This window comes from Brachyhypopomus gauderio, chromosome 8 (genome assembly GCF_052324685.1).
Source record: "Brachyhypopomus gauderio isolate BG-103 chromosome 8, BGAUD_0.2, whole genome shotgun sequence".
Classification (NCBI taxonomy): Eukaryota; Metazoa; Chordata; class Actinopteri; order Gymnotiformes; family Hypopomidae; genus Brachyhypopomus; species Brachyhypopomus gauderio.
The window spans coordinates 11131201-11149056 of NC_135218.1; the positions used below are offsets into that span (position 1 = coordinate 11131201).

Genomic DNA, 17856 nt, shown 5'->3' on the forward strand with positions numbered 1-17856 from the left:
TAGCAGACAAAATTAGTCCCTGATAAAGCACAGCTGTGATCGTTTACCTTTAGCGGTCTCATCCATCACAAAGCTCAATGTTCAACAGATAGAGCCTACATCCATCGCTCTCATAAATAACACGTATAACATAAAACCAAATAAAAACGTGTATTGTCACCAAAATGGATATGATGTTAATGCACTTATGAATCAGAGTTGCATGTACACACTTTTAATAACACACCAGCTCTGCATCCAACACTTCCACATTTAAGGTTTATTATTCACGTTGGTTATTATTTTCAACGGATTTTAAGTAAGCAAGGTCTAAATGGGGGCTTTTTACAAATAATTTGACAAGGCATACATAACAGTGTTAAGAATGCCATTATGACTCAGTGTGTGTGTGTGTGTGTGTGTGTGTGTGTGAGAGCATGAGAGAGGGGCAGAGGGAGTGTGTGTGCTAGATGAATTGAGAAGTGCCAGGTCCTCCTTTCAGGAGCCCAAGTCTGCTGCGGAGACGCCCGTAGAATAGCGCTCCACTAATGAACAGCCCACTTAACACTAGAAGCCACCAGTTGGCCATGAACAGAGTAAGGAATCCGTGAGGTGAGAGGCAGCCAGAGTGGTGGTGCAACAGCAAAATGGAAAAGATTTTGGAGAAGAAGAAGAAGAAGAAAAAAAAAAGTCACCCTGCCACAGTCCCCTCAATACGACTCCAAGTAAAGCAGGGGATCAATAAAAAAATACAGGCAAGCACCGTAAAGGAAACACGCATCGCCTCGCACCGGAGGTACCGTAAAGGAAACACGCGTAGCCTCGCATCGGAGGGACCGTAAAGGAAACACGCGTAGCCTCGCATCGGAGGGACCGTAAAGGAAACACGCGTAGCCTCGCATCGGAGGCACCGTTAAGGAAACACGCATAGCCTCGCATCGGAGGCACCGTAAAGGAAACACGCGTAGCCTCGCATCGGAGGCACCGTAAAGGAAACACGCGTAGCCTCGCATCGGAGGCACCGTAAAGGAAACACGCGTAGCCTCGCATCGGAGGCACCGTAAAGGAAACACGCGTAGCCTCGCATCGGAGGCACCGTAAAGGAAACACGCATAGCCTCGCATCGGAGGCACCGTAAAGGAAACACGCATAGCCTCGCATCGGAGGCACCATAAAGGAAACACGCGTAGCCTCACATCGGAGGCACCATAAAGGAAACATGCATAGCCTCGCATAGGAGGCACCATAAAGGAAACACGCGTAGCCTCGCATCAGAGGCACCGTAAAGGAAACACGCATAGCCTCGCATCGGAGGCACCGTAAAGGAAACTCACACTGGAGGCACACAAGAGCACCTCGACATGTTGCATGTTTTATACGATGGAGGAACAAAGGCCAGTAGGACACAAGTCATTCTGTTGATACAAGAACACAGAAAAATGAGGCCATAGACATTCTGTTTATCTCCAGACAGGACAAGATATTCTGCACTTTTCCAGGAGTAATACAAAAGTAATCCAGTCAAAATGCAATGCTGAACTAGTTCCCAGTTCAACAATTACCAAAGCTCAAAGTAATTTACTCCTTCAACAACCTTCTTTCATTTTACATGGAGAACTGTGCCAAGGTCAGATCAAAAGGGTTGTGATACAGGCGGGCATGTGCACATGCACATATGGAAACCCTTGCAGGACACAATAATTTGTGTGTAGCAACAAATCAATATTTGGTTTTTCCCTGAAATGTTACAATGATAGTGTGACATGATTCATCTTAGTAATATCCAATCGGTATATAACAGTAAATATATAATCATTACAGCTAGCAAGTTTAATATCAAGAAGTTTTTGTGTTCTTCATAGCACTACTTTTTCACAATTTCATGTTCTGAATTAAAAATTTAAAAAATATTTTAGGCCAAACCAATCTTTGTAGTGCATTTGGTGGTTATTATGCTTGTAGTAAATGTGAAAAGTTAACATATAGAACAAAACATCTCAATCAAAAATCTGCTGTTATGTGGGGAACTTTCACACACCTAGTCAATAAAGGACAAATAAAGTTGTTTAATTGGCACAGCCAGCATAAGGGTGTGCATGAAAACACCAGGAGAGAAATGGGAGATGGAGTGAAATTCAACAGCACTGTAGGACAAACACAGCTCAGTTTCTCCCTTAAATAGTGAAAGAGAGGTGGATGATGCATTCTGCGGCAGATAAGGCCGCCGTCCATGTTTGGTTCAGGAAGCCAAGAAAAGCCGACTTACCTGGGCCACACGAGTGTCCAGAGGATTTACGGCCCATAAACATTCACCGGGCATAGTCGCAAAAGCGGACCACATTTCAAATACGCAGTGCTGGGGTCAGAGAAAAGCTACACAGGAAAGGTGTTTCAACACCGTTACAACCAGACAAATGCGGTTTGGCTGGTCCATGTTCCAACCAGTTTGAGAGGTGAATAAATAAATGCATACATACATAAAGCTAAGCACCACAATTTCTGACAACAGTGGATCATTATGGCAATTACAAGAATGATCTAAGTATATTACAATGTCTTGAAAAGTATGCAAGCTTATTCCAGACAAGGCATTAAAGGAAGAGCTATATTTTACCAGAATGAGCTACTGAAAACCATCCAATGTGAGGTTTATGTAGCACTCAAGCAGAAATTGCACGTAAATCATGAGACGTGGACCATGGCAACAGTTTGAGATCATTTAAGTGGCAGACGCCATCTATAAACAAGACATAAAGCTGGATAGATCAATTCAGGTCAAAATGATTAATACAGACTTTTTATAACCACCATCATCATGAAGCCTCTTTATAAATGTCAGACGCTTCCAGTGAGCCCTCCGCAGGTGACTGTGACTGAGAAACCAGAGTTTGAGAAAGAAACCTCAAGAGGTACTATGACTCAAAAGAGGGAAAACAATCCTCTGGTCAACACCAGACAACCCAATAACAAAAATGAAATGAAAAATGCAATGGCAACCCAGTCCATGTGCTGTAATGGTAAATGACAACTGAACTGATTTTCTGATGTGTTACAACAGTGAGATTACAAAATAAACAAACAAAAAAACTAGTAGGTTTAGTCTAACAGTAATTGGAGGCCAATAACAAGTTGATCAGCAGATTAATCCAATTAGAAATAGGCTTTAAAAAAAAAAAGCCTTAATATCAGCATAGCAGAACGCTGGCGCTGGCGGGTCTGGCAGAGCCCGTCTCATCTGCTGGGCGTCTGTTCACCTCTTCTCAGGGGCAGTGATACTCTGCCCTCATTAGCTGGTCATTCTCATCTAAGTGCTAGCAAGGTCAGGGCACTGTACACCTTGCACCATTCAGGGAACAGGAGTAATCCTCACCTACACTGCACAGACACTGCTCAAACCAAATTAGAAATGAAAGCTACTTTTCACTTTCTGACACGACACGAATTCATTTTCTACATTCACAGCATTTGGCAGAGTACCTTGTATTATTTATCAGCATGTCAGCACTTGCAGTCTCTGGAAATCAAGCCTATGACCTTGGTGTTAACACAATGCTGTACTGGGTGAACTACACAAGTGTGTGTGTGTGCGCACACACACATTTATCCTCAGAGTTTACGTAGAGGTACGTGAGTCTGCAGCCAAGTAGCAGCATTATCCACACTCCCATATCTGCGCCATTTATTGCACCTGTCATGAACGGCATTGTCTTCTGAGGGTCAGTAAGAGTGCTCAGTCTCTCCAGGTAATGTGACCTAAAACTAAATGGGGGTGGGGTTCTCTCTCTCCATGAACGCCTCTTAGATGCTTCCATACCTCCCCCCACACTGGTACCCTTTAAACTATATTAGTGGTGAAATCAGGAAGGAAAAAAAATAGTTCGTCGTAGACAGGCAATGTGGAGGATTTGTTTGTGAACACGATAATAGTCCGTTAGCCCAGAATCTTGGACACTGGCCTGGCTAGAGTCCTGCAGGGAGTTGTTTGTGCAATCTAGCGCAGGGTTCCCATCAAGTCCCAACAGGTTACATATGAGAGACTCAGGAGGACATCATTTTAGTCGGTCTGATGTTGTTTCTTCCATTGCTACTAAGGTGACATTGCAGCTGAAATGTGAGGATCTCAACCACCTAAACGCCAAACTCCCCACACCAGAGCTTTGGCCAACTAATACCTTCACCTCATCCATATTCGCTCATCCTACACATTTATTTTACATCCACTGGAGTAATAAATCAAATGCAAGTATCACAGTATATCCAAACTCTATACAATAACACAGAAACAGATGATAATGCAGCATGTGTAATGAACCTCATTCAAGGATTCTGACAGATTACTGATTAAGCACCATTCATAACCTCTCTCGCTTTCATTTTCAAGGTTTTTTTTTTTTTTTTTACTTTACACAACACTACATGTTAACTGGGTTAATCTGAATAGAACCCCATTTGCCTATTTTCCTGATCAAAAATTACCTTTTGAACTTATAATATTCTAATATTCCTTTACATGACCAGGAGCAGTAGCTAGTTAGTAGCAGGTGTTGTGCTTCAGCAGCTGTTTGCAAAACATGACTTCACTTGCACACACGAATTGACATTTTGATACTCCATGAAGCTTGATTTGTAATAAATAATCATTGACCAGTCACATTTAATCTATTTCACAATGTCTGTGAAGCAAACACTTTGGCAAATGTATTTCAAACATAAATATGATTCATTTGTTCCAGTAAAGGTATGTTTTCATATGAGATTTGAAAATAATCTAAAAATCTGACCTCATTTTCAGGTTTAGGACCATACTTATTTACACAGTACTCTAGGTCAAATATAACCTCATTAGGATGAGGGCTGAGATTTATGTGACCATTCCGATATGAAATACAGTGAGTCCCCGCTTAACGATGGGTCTGGTTAACGACGGACTGGAGTTACGACCGACTTTTTGTGAATTTTGTGCGGTGTGCGGAGGAGCAGTGGCAGCACAGTGGAGTGTTGTGTACAATAAGTTGAGGCAGCGCAGACTCCACCAAAGCCCATCTCGGCAACGCAATCGCTCTCTCACGCTGTAAGCATGCACTAAAACATTGTTCGTTTTTTTTCTATACTGTATTTACGATCAAAGCATATCTAAATCTAGGGTCACGCTTAACGACGAAAACTGCTTCACGATGGACTCACTGTATATGGGTAAAATGTTATAAGTATGTTTAGAGGCAAATTTACAAAATATGCTTTAACTGTAAAAAGGATCGCAGACCTCAGAGGGTCTACAAGACACAAAATTTTGAATTACAATGACTTCATAAAACAATTATGATTAAATGGGTAAATTCAAGTAAATTGAAGTAAATCCATATCAATTATATCATCTAGACTGAGGAAAAAACATTGTAATTACAAAATATGAGAGCAGCATGGAAAATTTTTTTTTTACATTTTATTTACATTGAATATTGCTCCAAACTAGAAGAACATTATTTTAGGTGCCATCTGATATAAAAAGTAGAGTTGTAGGGTCTCCATTTATGTAATTGCCACTATGTAGGTATTTTTAAGAGTCAAAAATGCAGTTAAGAAATGGATACAGGAGAGTGATGTGGATAATAATTAGATTGATATGTTCGTAAAATACTGTTATTTTTATATCACTATATTGGTATGTTTTTAATTTGTTGAGGAATTAATAAGAACATTGTGGTGTTATGCCATGCTTGCTATATTTCATCTCCTGCCTAATATGGATTTTGGTATTATGCAAGTTACCACTATGGAAATAAATCTTTTTTGTATTATTCCTGACTGTTTTGTTTTTTTATAATAGGCACCACATGGTATGCAGTGTGGATTTCTTTGTGGAAAATATGAAATGGTCAAATAAAAATCAACCAATCAAGCAAACAACCAGTATAATATGCAATGCTGATTCTACCTAACTGTAATGACTGCAGTCCTAATGGTCAAAGCCATGTCCCCGTAAATTTCACATTGTGTCCCTTTGAATCATGTTTGAGTGAAAATCATTATAGGGTCTAATAGGTCAATAAGATTTGCTTGAATCACCTCGTAATACATTCAGTACTTTGAAAAATGGTTGTTTTGCATCTAGTTTAACTAGATGTTGCAAGAAATTAACTATGGTTAGGTATTGGGTGCAGGGTAAGATCCTGGGAGAACAGTAGAGTAAGAAAGAGAGGGATCAGATAGTCACACCGATTAGAGGGTGCAACATGGAAATGACAGCAAAGCTGTACTTGACAGCTGGGGCTTACTGTATATTGGTGAAGTGGGATCTTTAACAGAGTGCCATTGTGAATTCAGCAGGACCTTCAGGGCATCCAGGCCAAGACTGCATGTGCCTGAAACTGCTTTAGTTACAGGTGGACCTAGTACAAGTCCAAACAAAACAGGCACTAGTTGTTCTGATCGATAAATTAGGATTTCATCACCACTGCTATAAGGACATGTACAATAAAGCCATTGCGATGAATAAGAAAAATCCAGGTGCAGGGCACGTGCGACTCCCCCCTCCCTCTCCCTAATTGCCACAATCTTTGAAACGCAAACCTACACCTGTGGTCTGAACTGAAGAGAATTGGGTATATGACTGTGCTAATCTTGACCATTCATTTTGTTACAAAAACATATTAGAAGAAACTCAACTTAAGTTTAACTTTAAGTACCCAGCCATGAAACCAGGTTCTTAACGATCAAACGATGGGCATCGCCACCCAGGCTCTCCCATGTTTTCGTGTATTATCGTGTATTATACCTCATGTGACTTACTGCATGATTTTCAGTTTGACGTCAAAACTTTATTTCATATCAGCATTAAGATGAACAGATCATTCACACTGTCAGTTTTTTTCTGGAAGGTCTCCCCATTTCTGGACAAACAAACAACTCAAGTTCTCTAAAAACATTTTCAGATGTGTGCTAAAGCAATATTCATTATCAGACACCAAGCTAGCAGCCAGCAGCACAGTAAACAATCCCCATGTTGGCTCAGTCAGACCACATGAACAGTGCTCTGGCAACATATGAAAGATCCATAAAACAAACAGTATCCAAATGTCTCATAGAACTATGAATGCAGAAGAAAACCAATCATGTAAAATCGATGTGTTGAAAACCTTCCACTTCCACTATAATGAAGAAAAAGCTAGTGATTGAAAACTGATTCTACTTTAATAAGTTTTTTTTTTTTTATTTAAAGAAATACAATGCAACCATTCAATGTTTTCAGTAGGGCGTATGGATGTGGATCAGAAACCACCATTAACCACCAAATCCAGACATGCATACTAAAAGCTTTATTCAGGTTTCAAAATTGAAACAGTGAAGAAAAAATAAAAAAAGAAGAAGAAGAATCTGTGGTCGTGCATGTTCTAATCATGCAACATTAACTGTCCATTGGGTAGGCTGGTCTAATCGCCAGTGGCCAGACTGCTTGGGTTAGTCATGACTTTACTGCCTATACTGCCTCTGCCTTGTGCTGCCTAAAACGGACTTGGGGGTATTCCACTTCAGAAAGCCACGCTGCTCATCTAGAGGAAAGAGCACACTGTGTTAGCATTTTGCTTATACATTTTAGGAGGCCTACAGAGTTACTAAAGGACTTCTCTCTAGGTTCCATGTCTTTAACTGAGGAACATGATGCCAACACATCAGTGCAGTGGAGTACCTCCTTCCAAAAAGGACCTTCTAGATATTGATATTATACAAAACATTTTAGTGAATTAAATGCTTAATTTGCATGCTGTATAGAGTTCTACAAGCAATTAAACATTATCCAGATAAAGAGTGTATGATTTCTTGGAAGACCCGTGTTCCACACACTTATACAAACACTGCAAACAAGGAACAAGAATAGTGAGGGTTTAAATACATGAGTGAACAGAATTAATCTGTTGCAGAGATATGAATGTCACTAACTACGCTAGAAGGTCTTCCACGGGGGGTTGTGCTCCACTGCACAGTGTGGCTCAGAATGATCTGGAACCAGGGCGTGTACAGAGCTACGCTTGGGTACGTCGCCGTCTGCCAGTTCTGTGTCTTAAGTCCCCTCGCTAACCGCCACACTCCAATTCATTAGCATTTACTCCTAATAGCTCAGAAAATACACCAATCTTTCTCCACTATATGCTAGAACCGCTGCTGTTTTCACTCTTTACAGCAGCGATTTTTGCCCCATTACTAATAATCAATGGAAGTGAATGCAGGATCTTTCTGTAATTTAGCTACCATAATAAAGACCTGAGCTCCTGCCGAAGGCCAAAACCGGTTCCTGCTGACTGCGCATGATTAATGGAGGCCGCATCAACGCCTGGGTTAGAGGCTCATTAAAGAGTGAATGAATATTTGTAGAATACACAAGTGTGACCTGAATAGGAGCGTCATCAAGAACAGAGCTTCCTTTCTCAGACAGTTGAACTAAAGCAACAGCTACAGACCCTGTTCTATCCTGCAACTACCACAGTCAATATGGTCATTAACTGGTTGGCATGGCACAATTGATGAACAAATAGCGAAAACAGCATGTAAGGCATCATAAATCATTGGATGTGATTGGTTATTTTAAACCCCATTTTCTCATGTGATTATTGAACAGGAAATACACTACAGTACTTTGGCCTTGACCTCTCACCCAGCTCCCCTCATTTTAAAGTTCTTTTCATTTGATGTGCTCTCCTCCCCTCAGCCACGGCAGCAGTGCAGGGCCCATGTGTTCGCCGCCACATCCTTAGTGCTGCAATGTTGGGTCTATTGTTTCTGCTGGTATACGCACCTATTGTGTTGTCCATCATTTTATTGTTGACTTGTTTGTTGTGTACAGACAAAACTGTGCTGAATACAAACACGACCAGCATTGTTGTGTGGCAATGAAGAATACTGAAATTAATTGAATAACCCCAGGACAACACAGATATACAGGTGCTGGTATACTTGTATATTATTCATTACACAGATATATTTCAAGTGTTTATTTCTTTTGATTCAATTATTATAATTGACAACTAATGAAAACCCTAAATTCAGCATCTCAGACAATTTAAATATTGTGAAAAGGTTAAATAAAGACACCTGGTGCCCTTCTCTAAACAACTAAATTAACTCAAAACACCTGCAAAGGCCTTTAAATGGTCTCTCAGTTAAGCTCTGGAGGCTACACAATCATGGGGAAGAAGGTTGACTTGACAGTTGTTCCAAAGACGACCATTGAAAAGTGTACAAGCAATAGTGATAACAGTACCCTGGAGAGGATTGTGAAACAAAACCCATTCGGAAATGTGGGGGAGATTCACAAAGACTGGACTGCAGCTTGAAATAGATCAAGTCAGTGTGTAATGAATGAGCATAATATAAAAGTTTAAGTTTTTGAATGGAATTACTGAAGTTAACTTTTTCATGGTATTCTAATTTTATGACCAGCACCTATACATTGGTCCCGTCCTCTCATGGCCAACTCAACACCACATTCATCACTTCCATTGATTTGATAATCCAAGCTCAAATCAATGATGAGCTAAAAATAGAGTATGCCTTTTACAGTTTGTCATACATAAGTATAACTGAATTAAAGCACACTAGCTAGTAATTTAGCAAGGGAAAGAGTCAAGCAAATGTTTTCAGGTTCACCTCAGCCCAACTGGCGATGTCCATAAACACAACCCTATGTTAAATAAAAGTATCAGGAGGGTGAAATGAGAGCAAAAGTGGCCGTTAACTGGTTCTCCACAGAAGTGGTAAGAACCATCAGTATTCAGCACAGTCAGGTAAGCTATCTAAGAACATTAGAAGAGTAGGGCAGTATTAGAGCTCCTGCTTCCAGAGAATTGAGATGTCATTCCAAACCTCACTAGACCTTAGTGCACCTCTGTGGAACACCCGTCCGTTCAGAGGTCGTGTGCCTCAGAATTGTTAAGTGAAAACTGGCAGAGTAAAATAAATATTTAGCACCATTAATGTAAAAGTGGAAGCAAATAAGTAAAACAAAAGTAAGAACACCAGCTTTGTGAGCTCCTGGGGGTACATTTTTCTTCAGAAAATTTGGATTTTTTGAGACAAATCCAAGACCTTCGATCCTACATCAATTATTCAAAAACATCAACCAGAGGAACAATGATAAAATATTTACTTCCAGTTAAAATGAACGCAACACATTGACATTTGCTTAATTTAAGCACTTAGTCCTAATAATTATGCATAGTATAAATAGAACATTTGCACAGTGGAGTATACTGGGCAGCAAGTCAAGCTGTCCCAAAACTGCACCCTGTTTAATCAGTGAGAAAAACTATTCTCAAGAGAAATTCCAATTTCCTAACCTTTTCTGCCAATTTGCAATTGAAATCACCTTGACCAATTACAGATCAAAATTTTTCCAACATTCCGTAAACTATGAGAAACAGGATATGCAATCTCACACAGCCAGTTTTACAGTTTTTAAACATGGAAAATTAGTTAACCACATAACAAGTGCTTATATATATATATATATATATATATATATATATATATATATATATATATATATATATATATATATATATATATATATATATATATATATATATATATATCTCCGTTTTCAGATTACTGAAACATTTATAAAAATTTGTCAATAACATTTCCAAATGCTTTTTGGAATGTCAAAACATGTGTATTATACTAATATATAAATAACTGAACATTTATTATTCATCCAAGAACAAGACATTTCCATACAGGATCCCAGTTCCTGTTGTGTCATGGTCTGTAAGCATTACTATTGGAACACACACAATGGTTTCTATCAGATTATTCATTAAATTATACTACAAATAGGGCAAAAGACCACATGAAAACAGAATAAAATAAAACATCTGATGAATAATGTAACAGCCTGTTGTAGGACATGCTCAGTGGGGTTGCAGGGTTTGCACCACCGCCACGCAGGTCTGAGCTGAATCAGGTATGATCATTCAGCGCCAGCCCTGTGTTTTCAAGGGGGCAAAGTTCACAGCCGTACATAGCAACCTCTTATAACCTTGGATCAGTGTATAAAAGAGTGACACTTGGTCAAAAAGCAAATCGTTAAAAATGACTGATTCTCACCAGAACAAAAGACTAAAGCTCGGGGAATCAGCTGAGGGGCGGTTCAGGGTGGCCCCTATGGCTTTAACAGTGAAACAGCGGGAGACTGGGCACTTGCCTTGCACCTGTAATAATGATGTGTCAGTCACATTAATAAACCTAAAATGCCGTAATGGAGCTAAAAGGAGGACAAGTAAAGCCTGGGAATGCGTGTGTCACACGGAGGAGTGCACCACTACTTAAAGATATGAGAGAGACGGAATTACATATAGAGGGGCTTGTGTGAGGAAGCACCACTGCCAGGTTTCACGGCAAACGAAAAGTCCACCTCAATAATCCACTTTATTGCTTCTGTACAAGAGCGCAGTCTGGCCATCGAACAAAACGCACTGCCACTGAATTGTGAGCAAACACAGCAGACTCTTTCAAGCACGTAGAAGTCTTGACTTTCTGTGCCTCGGTTTCTGACTAGCGTCGGTCACGTCCCGAGCCTCGTTACCATGTCGGCGTGTGCTTCCGACAATAACAAATAGCAAAGCAAAGAACTGCGTGTGGCTATAAACACTGATATATTTAAGGCTGTTAACAAGCAATGGATGCTGAACGGCAGTGTTACGTGTGCAGGCCTTTAGGCAGTGAGGTTAGCCAGTCTTCAGGGAGCAGGAACACACAGAGGAGTGTTTAACTACGTCTTCATGGCTAACTATACGACAGAGGATGAGCATGGCGTCAAAAGTTTGTTAATGATGTGTTAAAAATAGCAGCCTGGCACCTCAGCAAAGAACAAAACTGCAAGCACTAAAGAGGGAGGGAGAAAGGGAGTTGCATCTGAAAATGAGAGACGGCAGGCCGGTCCGCACTTGTTCCGGGGGAAGACCCTTATCAGTGTGACAAGTGGCAGAGCACAGAGGGCTAGGAATGCAATTAATCAGATCGCTAACACACCTGGAGAAGTTTGCACCCATGTGAATCAAACGCTGTGAATATTAAATACAGCCCGGGAGATGTGGATGTAATACCCTGCACAACAAAGACAAGTAGCAACAGTGGAAAGGCACGACATGAGGGCCACAGGGTCGTCCTCCGGGTTGGCTTAAGGCTTTCAAACGACCGCCGTATAGCCTGTGCTGCATCTCCTACAGAGAAAGGCTCACGGTGCCGTGTTCACTCTAGCACTAGAACTACCAAGCCGCCTGCTTTCGACAGTACCCCACTAGAACTACCAAGCCGCCTGCTTTCGACAGTGTCCCAACTAGACTCTTGGTCTCTTGGCAGGTGTGATAAGCCCTTCTTACCTCCAGTGTTATGTAAATGAGGTGTGTGTCAGCTGTGGGTGGTTGCTGTTGACACACCTTTCAATACACACCTTCGGCTGCCTCATGAGACTGCAACCTCTCTTGCAAGATGTTTGCTCATCTACAGGACCATATGTTTGAGATTTGATTTGTGGAAGGTTGAAATAATGTGAAATTGACACAAACATAATATTTGAATTATAGTGGCACATTGATTATTCAAAATGGCTCTGATTTTTTAACCTTATTTTAAGTAGTTAAAACTGTCAATAGGTATAGGTAAAGATATTTTTTTTTTACTGCTGCTACATTGGACATCTATATTCACCCAAACACATATACACCCATACACACATACACCCCCAAACCTTATTTTCAGTAGTTTTTAGCACTTTGAGTTGCATGAATGTATGAAAGGTGCTATAGAAATAAAGATTATTATTATTATTATTATTTATTATAAAAAGGGAAGGGCAGAAAAAAACACAGCTCAAATGACCACTGCAATGGTTCACCAACTGCTGCTACATTGGACATCCATATTCATCCAAACACAAAGACAGTCTCCCTCATTCTCCCCAAGGGGAGAACAGAGTTTTTTCTTCTCTATCTGAGTCAGTGAACACATCCAGCAGAACAATGAACTGATGGTTCACACCATCACCCCCCCCCCCCACCCACTCCCCGTCTACCTATAATGGCTGCATGTGCATAACAAAGGGTGGCCTAATGGGATGCAAATGTCCCCAGAACTGCCCCCTGGTGGAGGCCAGGTAGAAAAGTTTGGAATTAAAATGGTGGTAGTCCTAGTGCTAGACACACTTTGTTACACATTGGGAGAGATGGTCATCGAATTAATGGTCATCGAATTAGAAAAGCCACATAATGTAGAGAATGTGTGTGGTACGAGAGACAGCTGCATTTATCTGGGGTAGTGAATTCTAACTGAAAACCAATATGTGAAAAGCCCTCTTATACTTGTATGTGTCCACATAAAGGTGAAACTCCACCTAGACTAGTAATAGTCGCAGTATCTAAGATCTGTGCAATTATTAGTATGTGCAAACATGCCAAGTTGTTTATCTTCCTCGAGGCCAGCTGAGACTGTGTTAAGAACTCTCTGAGGATCTTCGTGTTTGCTGTAATGAGATTAGAGACTGTGATGAAGGACTGCTAATGCTGATGCATTTCACCTACAAGCTCCCCCGATACTAAAGAATTAAGAAGAGAAAATATTTCAAGCTGAAAAGTGAATACTCAACTCAGCGTTTACATGCTGCGTTTCGAAACATCATGAACACCTTACAAATAATTCCACTTTTAATCACCAGAAAAATAACTTGAGACAAAAGATGTGATTTTTATTTCCCTAGTATTTCTCAAAGTCTTTTACTGTGGATTTACATCTCAAGTCAAGTCACTTAACTTAATATTAGTCTCATGTCCCTCTTCCCTTAGTGCAGAATGACAGCACAGTGTCCTAGTGATATAAGCAACCCAAGGGCTAATAATTCAGATATGAAAATGGTGCAGTACCTGCTGATGGACACTTCACTGAGAGTGGGGCTTGTTGACCTTGACCCGGTCTCTGGAACTGATGACATCTCATCACTGGCTAGTGCTTTCTGTGGAGAGCCCTGGACAACAGTAGCATCAGCTGCAACAAGCACATGAAAGTAAATTTTTTAATAATAATAAAATAAAAGAATAACCTCCATCAATTTTCCATAATATAACCTTAATTAGATTTCCACCATATAATTCCATATTTGAGAGTGCCAAGGGAGCTATTCTTAATGACAAAGAAAAGATTCCAATTAAATCGTAATTACATTTTGACACGAAAGAACCGGTTTTCAAAATGCACTCATAAAAAAAAAAAATAAAAAAAAAAAAATAAAAAAAAAACCCCTTTCATGTAAAATTACCACGGCCATTTCTAAAATGTAAAAAAAAAATAAAATCCCCCAACTACAATGATCCTAAATCCTGTCTGTAAAGTGCCTATATTTGATCTCTATAACATCATGAGAATAATCAGCATGCTAATTGATGAGAGCACGGAGATAAGAGGCACTTACATTAAATAAATAAATTAAGTCACACAAACTGGCACATTTGAATATTTCAAGCAGAAAAGTTTTGGGTTTATGTCCTGATCTGCGTAAAGTGCGGCATTAGAGCTTCAGGAAGAGTGATTCCCTGCACACTCGGCTGCGTCTCTTAATTACCCAGCGCACCTGCAACTCTCTCAGCTCATCCACACCCACTTCATAATGTTACTCACCACCATTTACACATATCTGGGTGCAGGAGAAAGAATCCCCCCACCATATAATGAAAGCAAATTCATCAGGGATTTTTGTAGAAAGTTTGTACATAACGTACAGTCAATCACAGGAGTTTACTATGATTTTGTTACAGTCTACTGGTTAAAACTTGTAACTTCTCATTTCACATAAACTGCATCCAAATAAATGAAAAATCCTTTTTTCTTTTTAAATCTTATGTGTCAAGGTCAATGATGAAGTCAAAGCACACTTCAGGTGATCTAATGGAGTGATCGCTTTGTACCACCATGTCTAGACTGAGTAGGAAGTACCCTTAAAGCCCAGGTAGACATCAAACAGCAGTGCCAAGAAGACACAAAGGTAGGCATTATGTGCCACAGACCTTATTTCTGCACTGGAAATTGCTTATTGACTCTGTTTCAACCCACACCAAACAAGAACCTTTCCAGTCCACCTAGTTCAGTTACCTCGGGAACACGACACGTCCACCGATTTCTCCTGTTCCTGCGTAATCTGTGTCTTCCCAGTCTGTGCCAATCGACCTTTGACCTGAGCGATGAGGCGGGAAAATTCACTGCTGTGCTGCTTCCCTAAAAGATAAAGAAAGGTGTTCAGGGCTGCACGCATGTATAAGCCAAGCAATTACACGTGAAGCATGACCTGAATAGCTAGGCATCCTGATATTTATTAAGGACTGAGCAACAAGAATCAATGTTGTGGAGTCTCTGACCCAGGGGACTCCATACTGGTCCCGCTACTCATGGTCCACATCAGAACTGGTACAGACTGCTCATTATTTTCGATTCGTGTCTCATTATGGCAGAGGTCAGTACCCATCACCATGCCCAATTTTATCATGCCTTACATGTGTTACTTAAATGATTGAGCCATGGCTTTTTGGAGCTAGTAACTAATTTGTATACGTTTTTTGTCTCTCGTTGTGGTTTATTAACATGGACTCCGTCCACACCTCCTGCCTCTGGCTCCACTGTGCTATAGAGCCTCGCTGGTCATGACTGAGGCGAGTATGTTTGACCTGCAAGCAGAATGTCTATAAGAACAACACAAAGCCGCATACATTAATGCAGCGAGACCCTAGGGGGCGCTGTGCAGTGCAGTACTCAGATCCTGCCTGTCCTACCATCTTTGACTTACCTGGGTTACATTTAAATCAAGTCAAGGAAATAAATATCAAGCATGTATGATAAATATTACAACAAAGTACAATTAATTCAAGGTGGAAATCACAAACATCATCAGAAGCAGATGATGGTATGATTGTAATCTAGAACATAACGCAAGTCAAGCATTCTTTGTAATTAAGTTGACAATGCAGTCAGTGTTATGCACTTAGCAACAATAAGGTTGAGCTCTGGCTCAAGTATAAATAAACAAACTCCTCATGTATATGAAAAAAATAAGTATTGTGATCAAAGAATACAGATAACTTCCTCACATGTAGGGCTGGGTATCGATTCAAATTCCAAGAATCGATCCGATTCCGAAGATTAAGAATCGATTTATTTCGATTTAATCCGATTTAATCGATTCGATCCGATTCGATCCAATTCGGGGTTTAGTGTTATTAAAAATGTATTTATTTGAGCTGTTTCCTGACTATGTACAGAAGCAACATGTTAAAACTAGTATTATATCAATATTAATCAGCAAATAGTTACTGCTAGTTGGTAGTTACTCATGGCTGGAAGACTGGTGAAAAGGGTAATCATAAATCTACCTTCAAGAAAGGTAATCCAGGACAATAAACAGAGGACATCTTTGAGGTGTCTATATCTGCAACAGTGGACTCCTACTGGGACACTAACCAGTGCATTATTATTATGATTGAAATAATTAAGAAGTCACCCAAAAGCTGTTGCTACCGAATGCATTTTTATTTTAAAAGTGCTCACACTTAATAAACGGAAAGTATAAAATGTAAACGTGTATTTTTCTTTAAAGTAAGAATATAATAACAGAACTGTCACGTTACGGTCCCCGACCCCTCCCTGTTGGGCGTGTGTTAACGTTGTCTGCGTCTACTCGTCTGCGTATCTCCGCGGGTGCGTCTTGTGATAATCCTCACCTGTGGCTCGTCTCGTCATCACGTGGGGTTTGTGTGGTTTGTCCATTTAATGTGCGTTCGCGCAGCGTCCTGTGCTCGTCGTTGTTTGAGTCACACATGTTCTATGTAAACGTGTTTTATGTGCGCTGTCTGCGCTTCGGTAATTGTAATAAACGTAACGATTTGGAAAGTGCAAAGGATTCTGTCTCGTCCATCGCCTTGCGCCCAACGTTACAAGAGCATTTTAAACTCTTTTAAACTGTAAAAACACTGGGTAAACTGTCAGTGACATGGACTAAATGTAAATCGTCACTGACACTGGATAAACTGTCCTTCTGTTTTTAGATTGCCGATTTGACTATCGTCGTTACCGTCACATACCGTCGCCATGTTGTTTTACAGTTAGTTAGACCGAGCACGCCTGCGTGAATTCAGTGACGAGGCGGGGGTAAAAGTTCACAAAAAAAAAAATCGATCTTTGGACGTACGAATCGATAATCAGATCATCATATGCGAATCGATTCTGAATCGGAAAATCGATTTTTTCAACACAGGCCTACTCACATGTGTGCTTACTATACTTTGCAAAAAGAAAACTTTTTTACTCCCAGACATATGAATACTACAAACCTTGGCACACAGAGAGACAACCTAAACCCCACTTCATTATACAATTATCTCATCTGACTGATTACTTTAAATTACTAATGACTGAAGGAGCCAAAGAAAACCAATGGTTTGAGATGGAAGATCACTCCAAAGTCCTGCCAGGAATAACAGGAATGCTACTCTGACGCTAAAGGAGTGCTAGTGATGCTGAAGCAGTAGACACAGGCTTCCAACAGGACACTCCAACACACACACCAAGTCCACGGTTAGAAACGAGGGTTCTCCGATATAACCCAGTGTTACAGTGGTACCAGATGAACTTTAGTCCATAACTGAGCTCCATAGGCAGATTCCCAATAAAATACTGGATTAAATGCATTTAAGCATCAGTATATGAATCTGTATGTCAGTATATGAATGACATTTAACATGTACAAGTATTAGAACTGATATATAAGAATAATTCTTTTCTATACTCAGCAATTATTGGCACTGCATCCCGGGGGGGTATCGATGTTGAAGCAAATTTAATCATCTA

The 17856-nt window shown here is 40.2% G+C and overlaps 1 protein-coding gene across 4 annotated transcripts in view; it reads right to left on the reverse strand.

The window, feature by feature from the left end:
- The window catches only part of rad18 (RAD18 E3 ubiquitin protein ligase), a 49716-nt gene that overhangs the window by 5631 nt on the left and 26229 nt on the right, over positions 1 to 17856 (reverse strand). The window contains exons 10-12 of one of the 4 annotated variants that reach the window (XR_013132755.1): positions 15112 to 15234; positions 13890 to 13990; positions 7189 to 7529 (exon numbers count right to left, since the gene is read on the reverse strand). Coding sequence is in view for 2 of the 4 variants with exons in the window: in XM_077014382.1 (XP_076870497.1) it covers positions 7526 to 7529; positions 13890 to 14010; positions 15112 to 15234 (248 nt within the window). In the remaining 2 variants the exon portion in view is untranslated. Of the gene's footprint in view, positions 1 to 7188; positions 7530 to 13889; positions 14011 to 15111; positions 15235 to 17856 lie in introns of those variants that run through there. The other 3 variants (XM_077014382.1, XR_013132754.1, XM_077014381.1) reach the window with 3 other exon arrangements.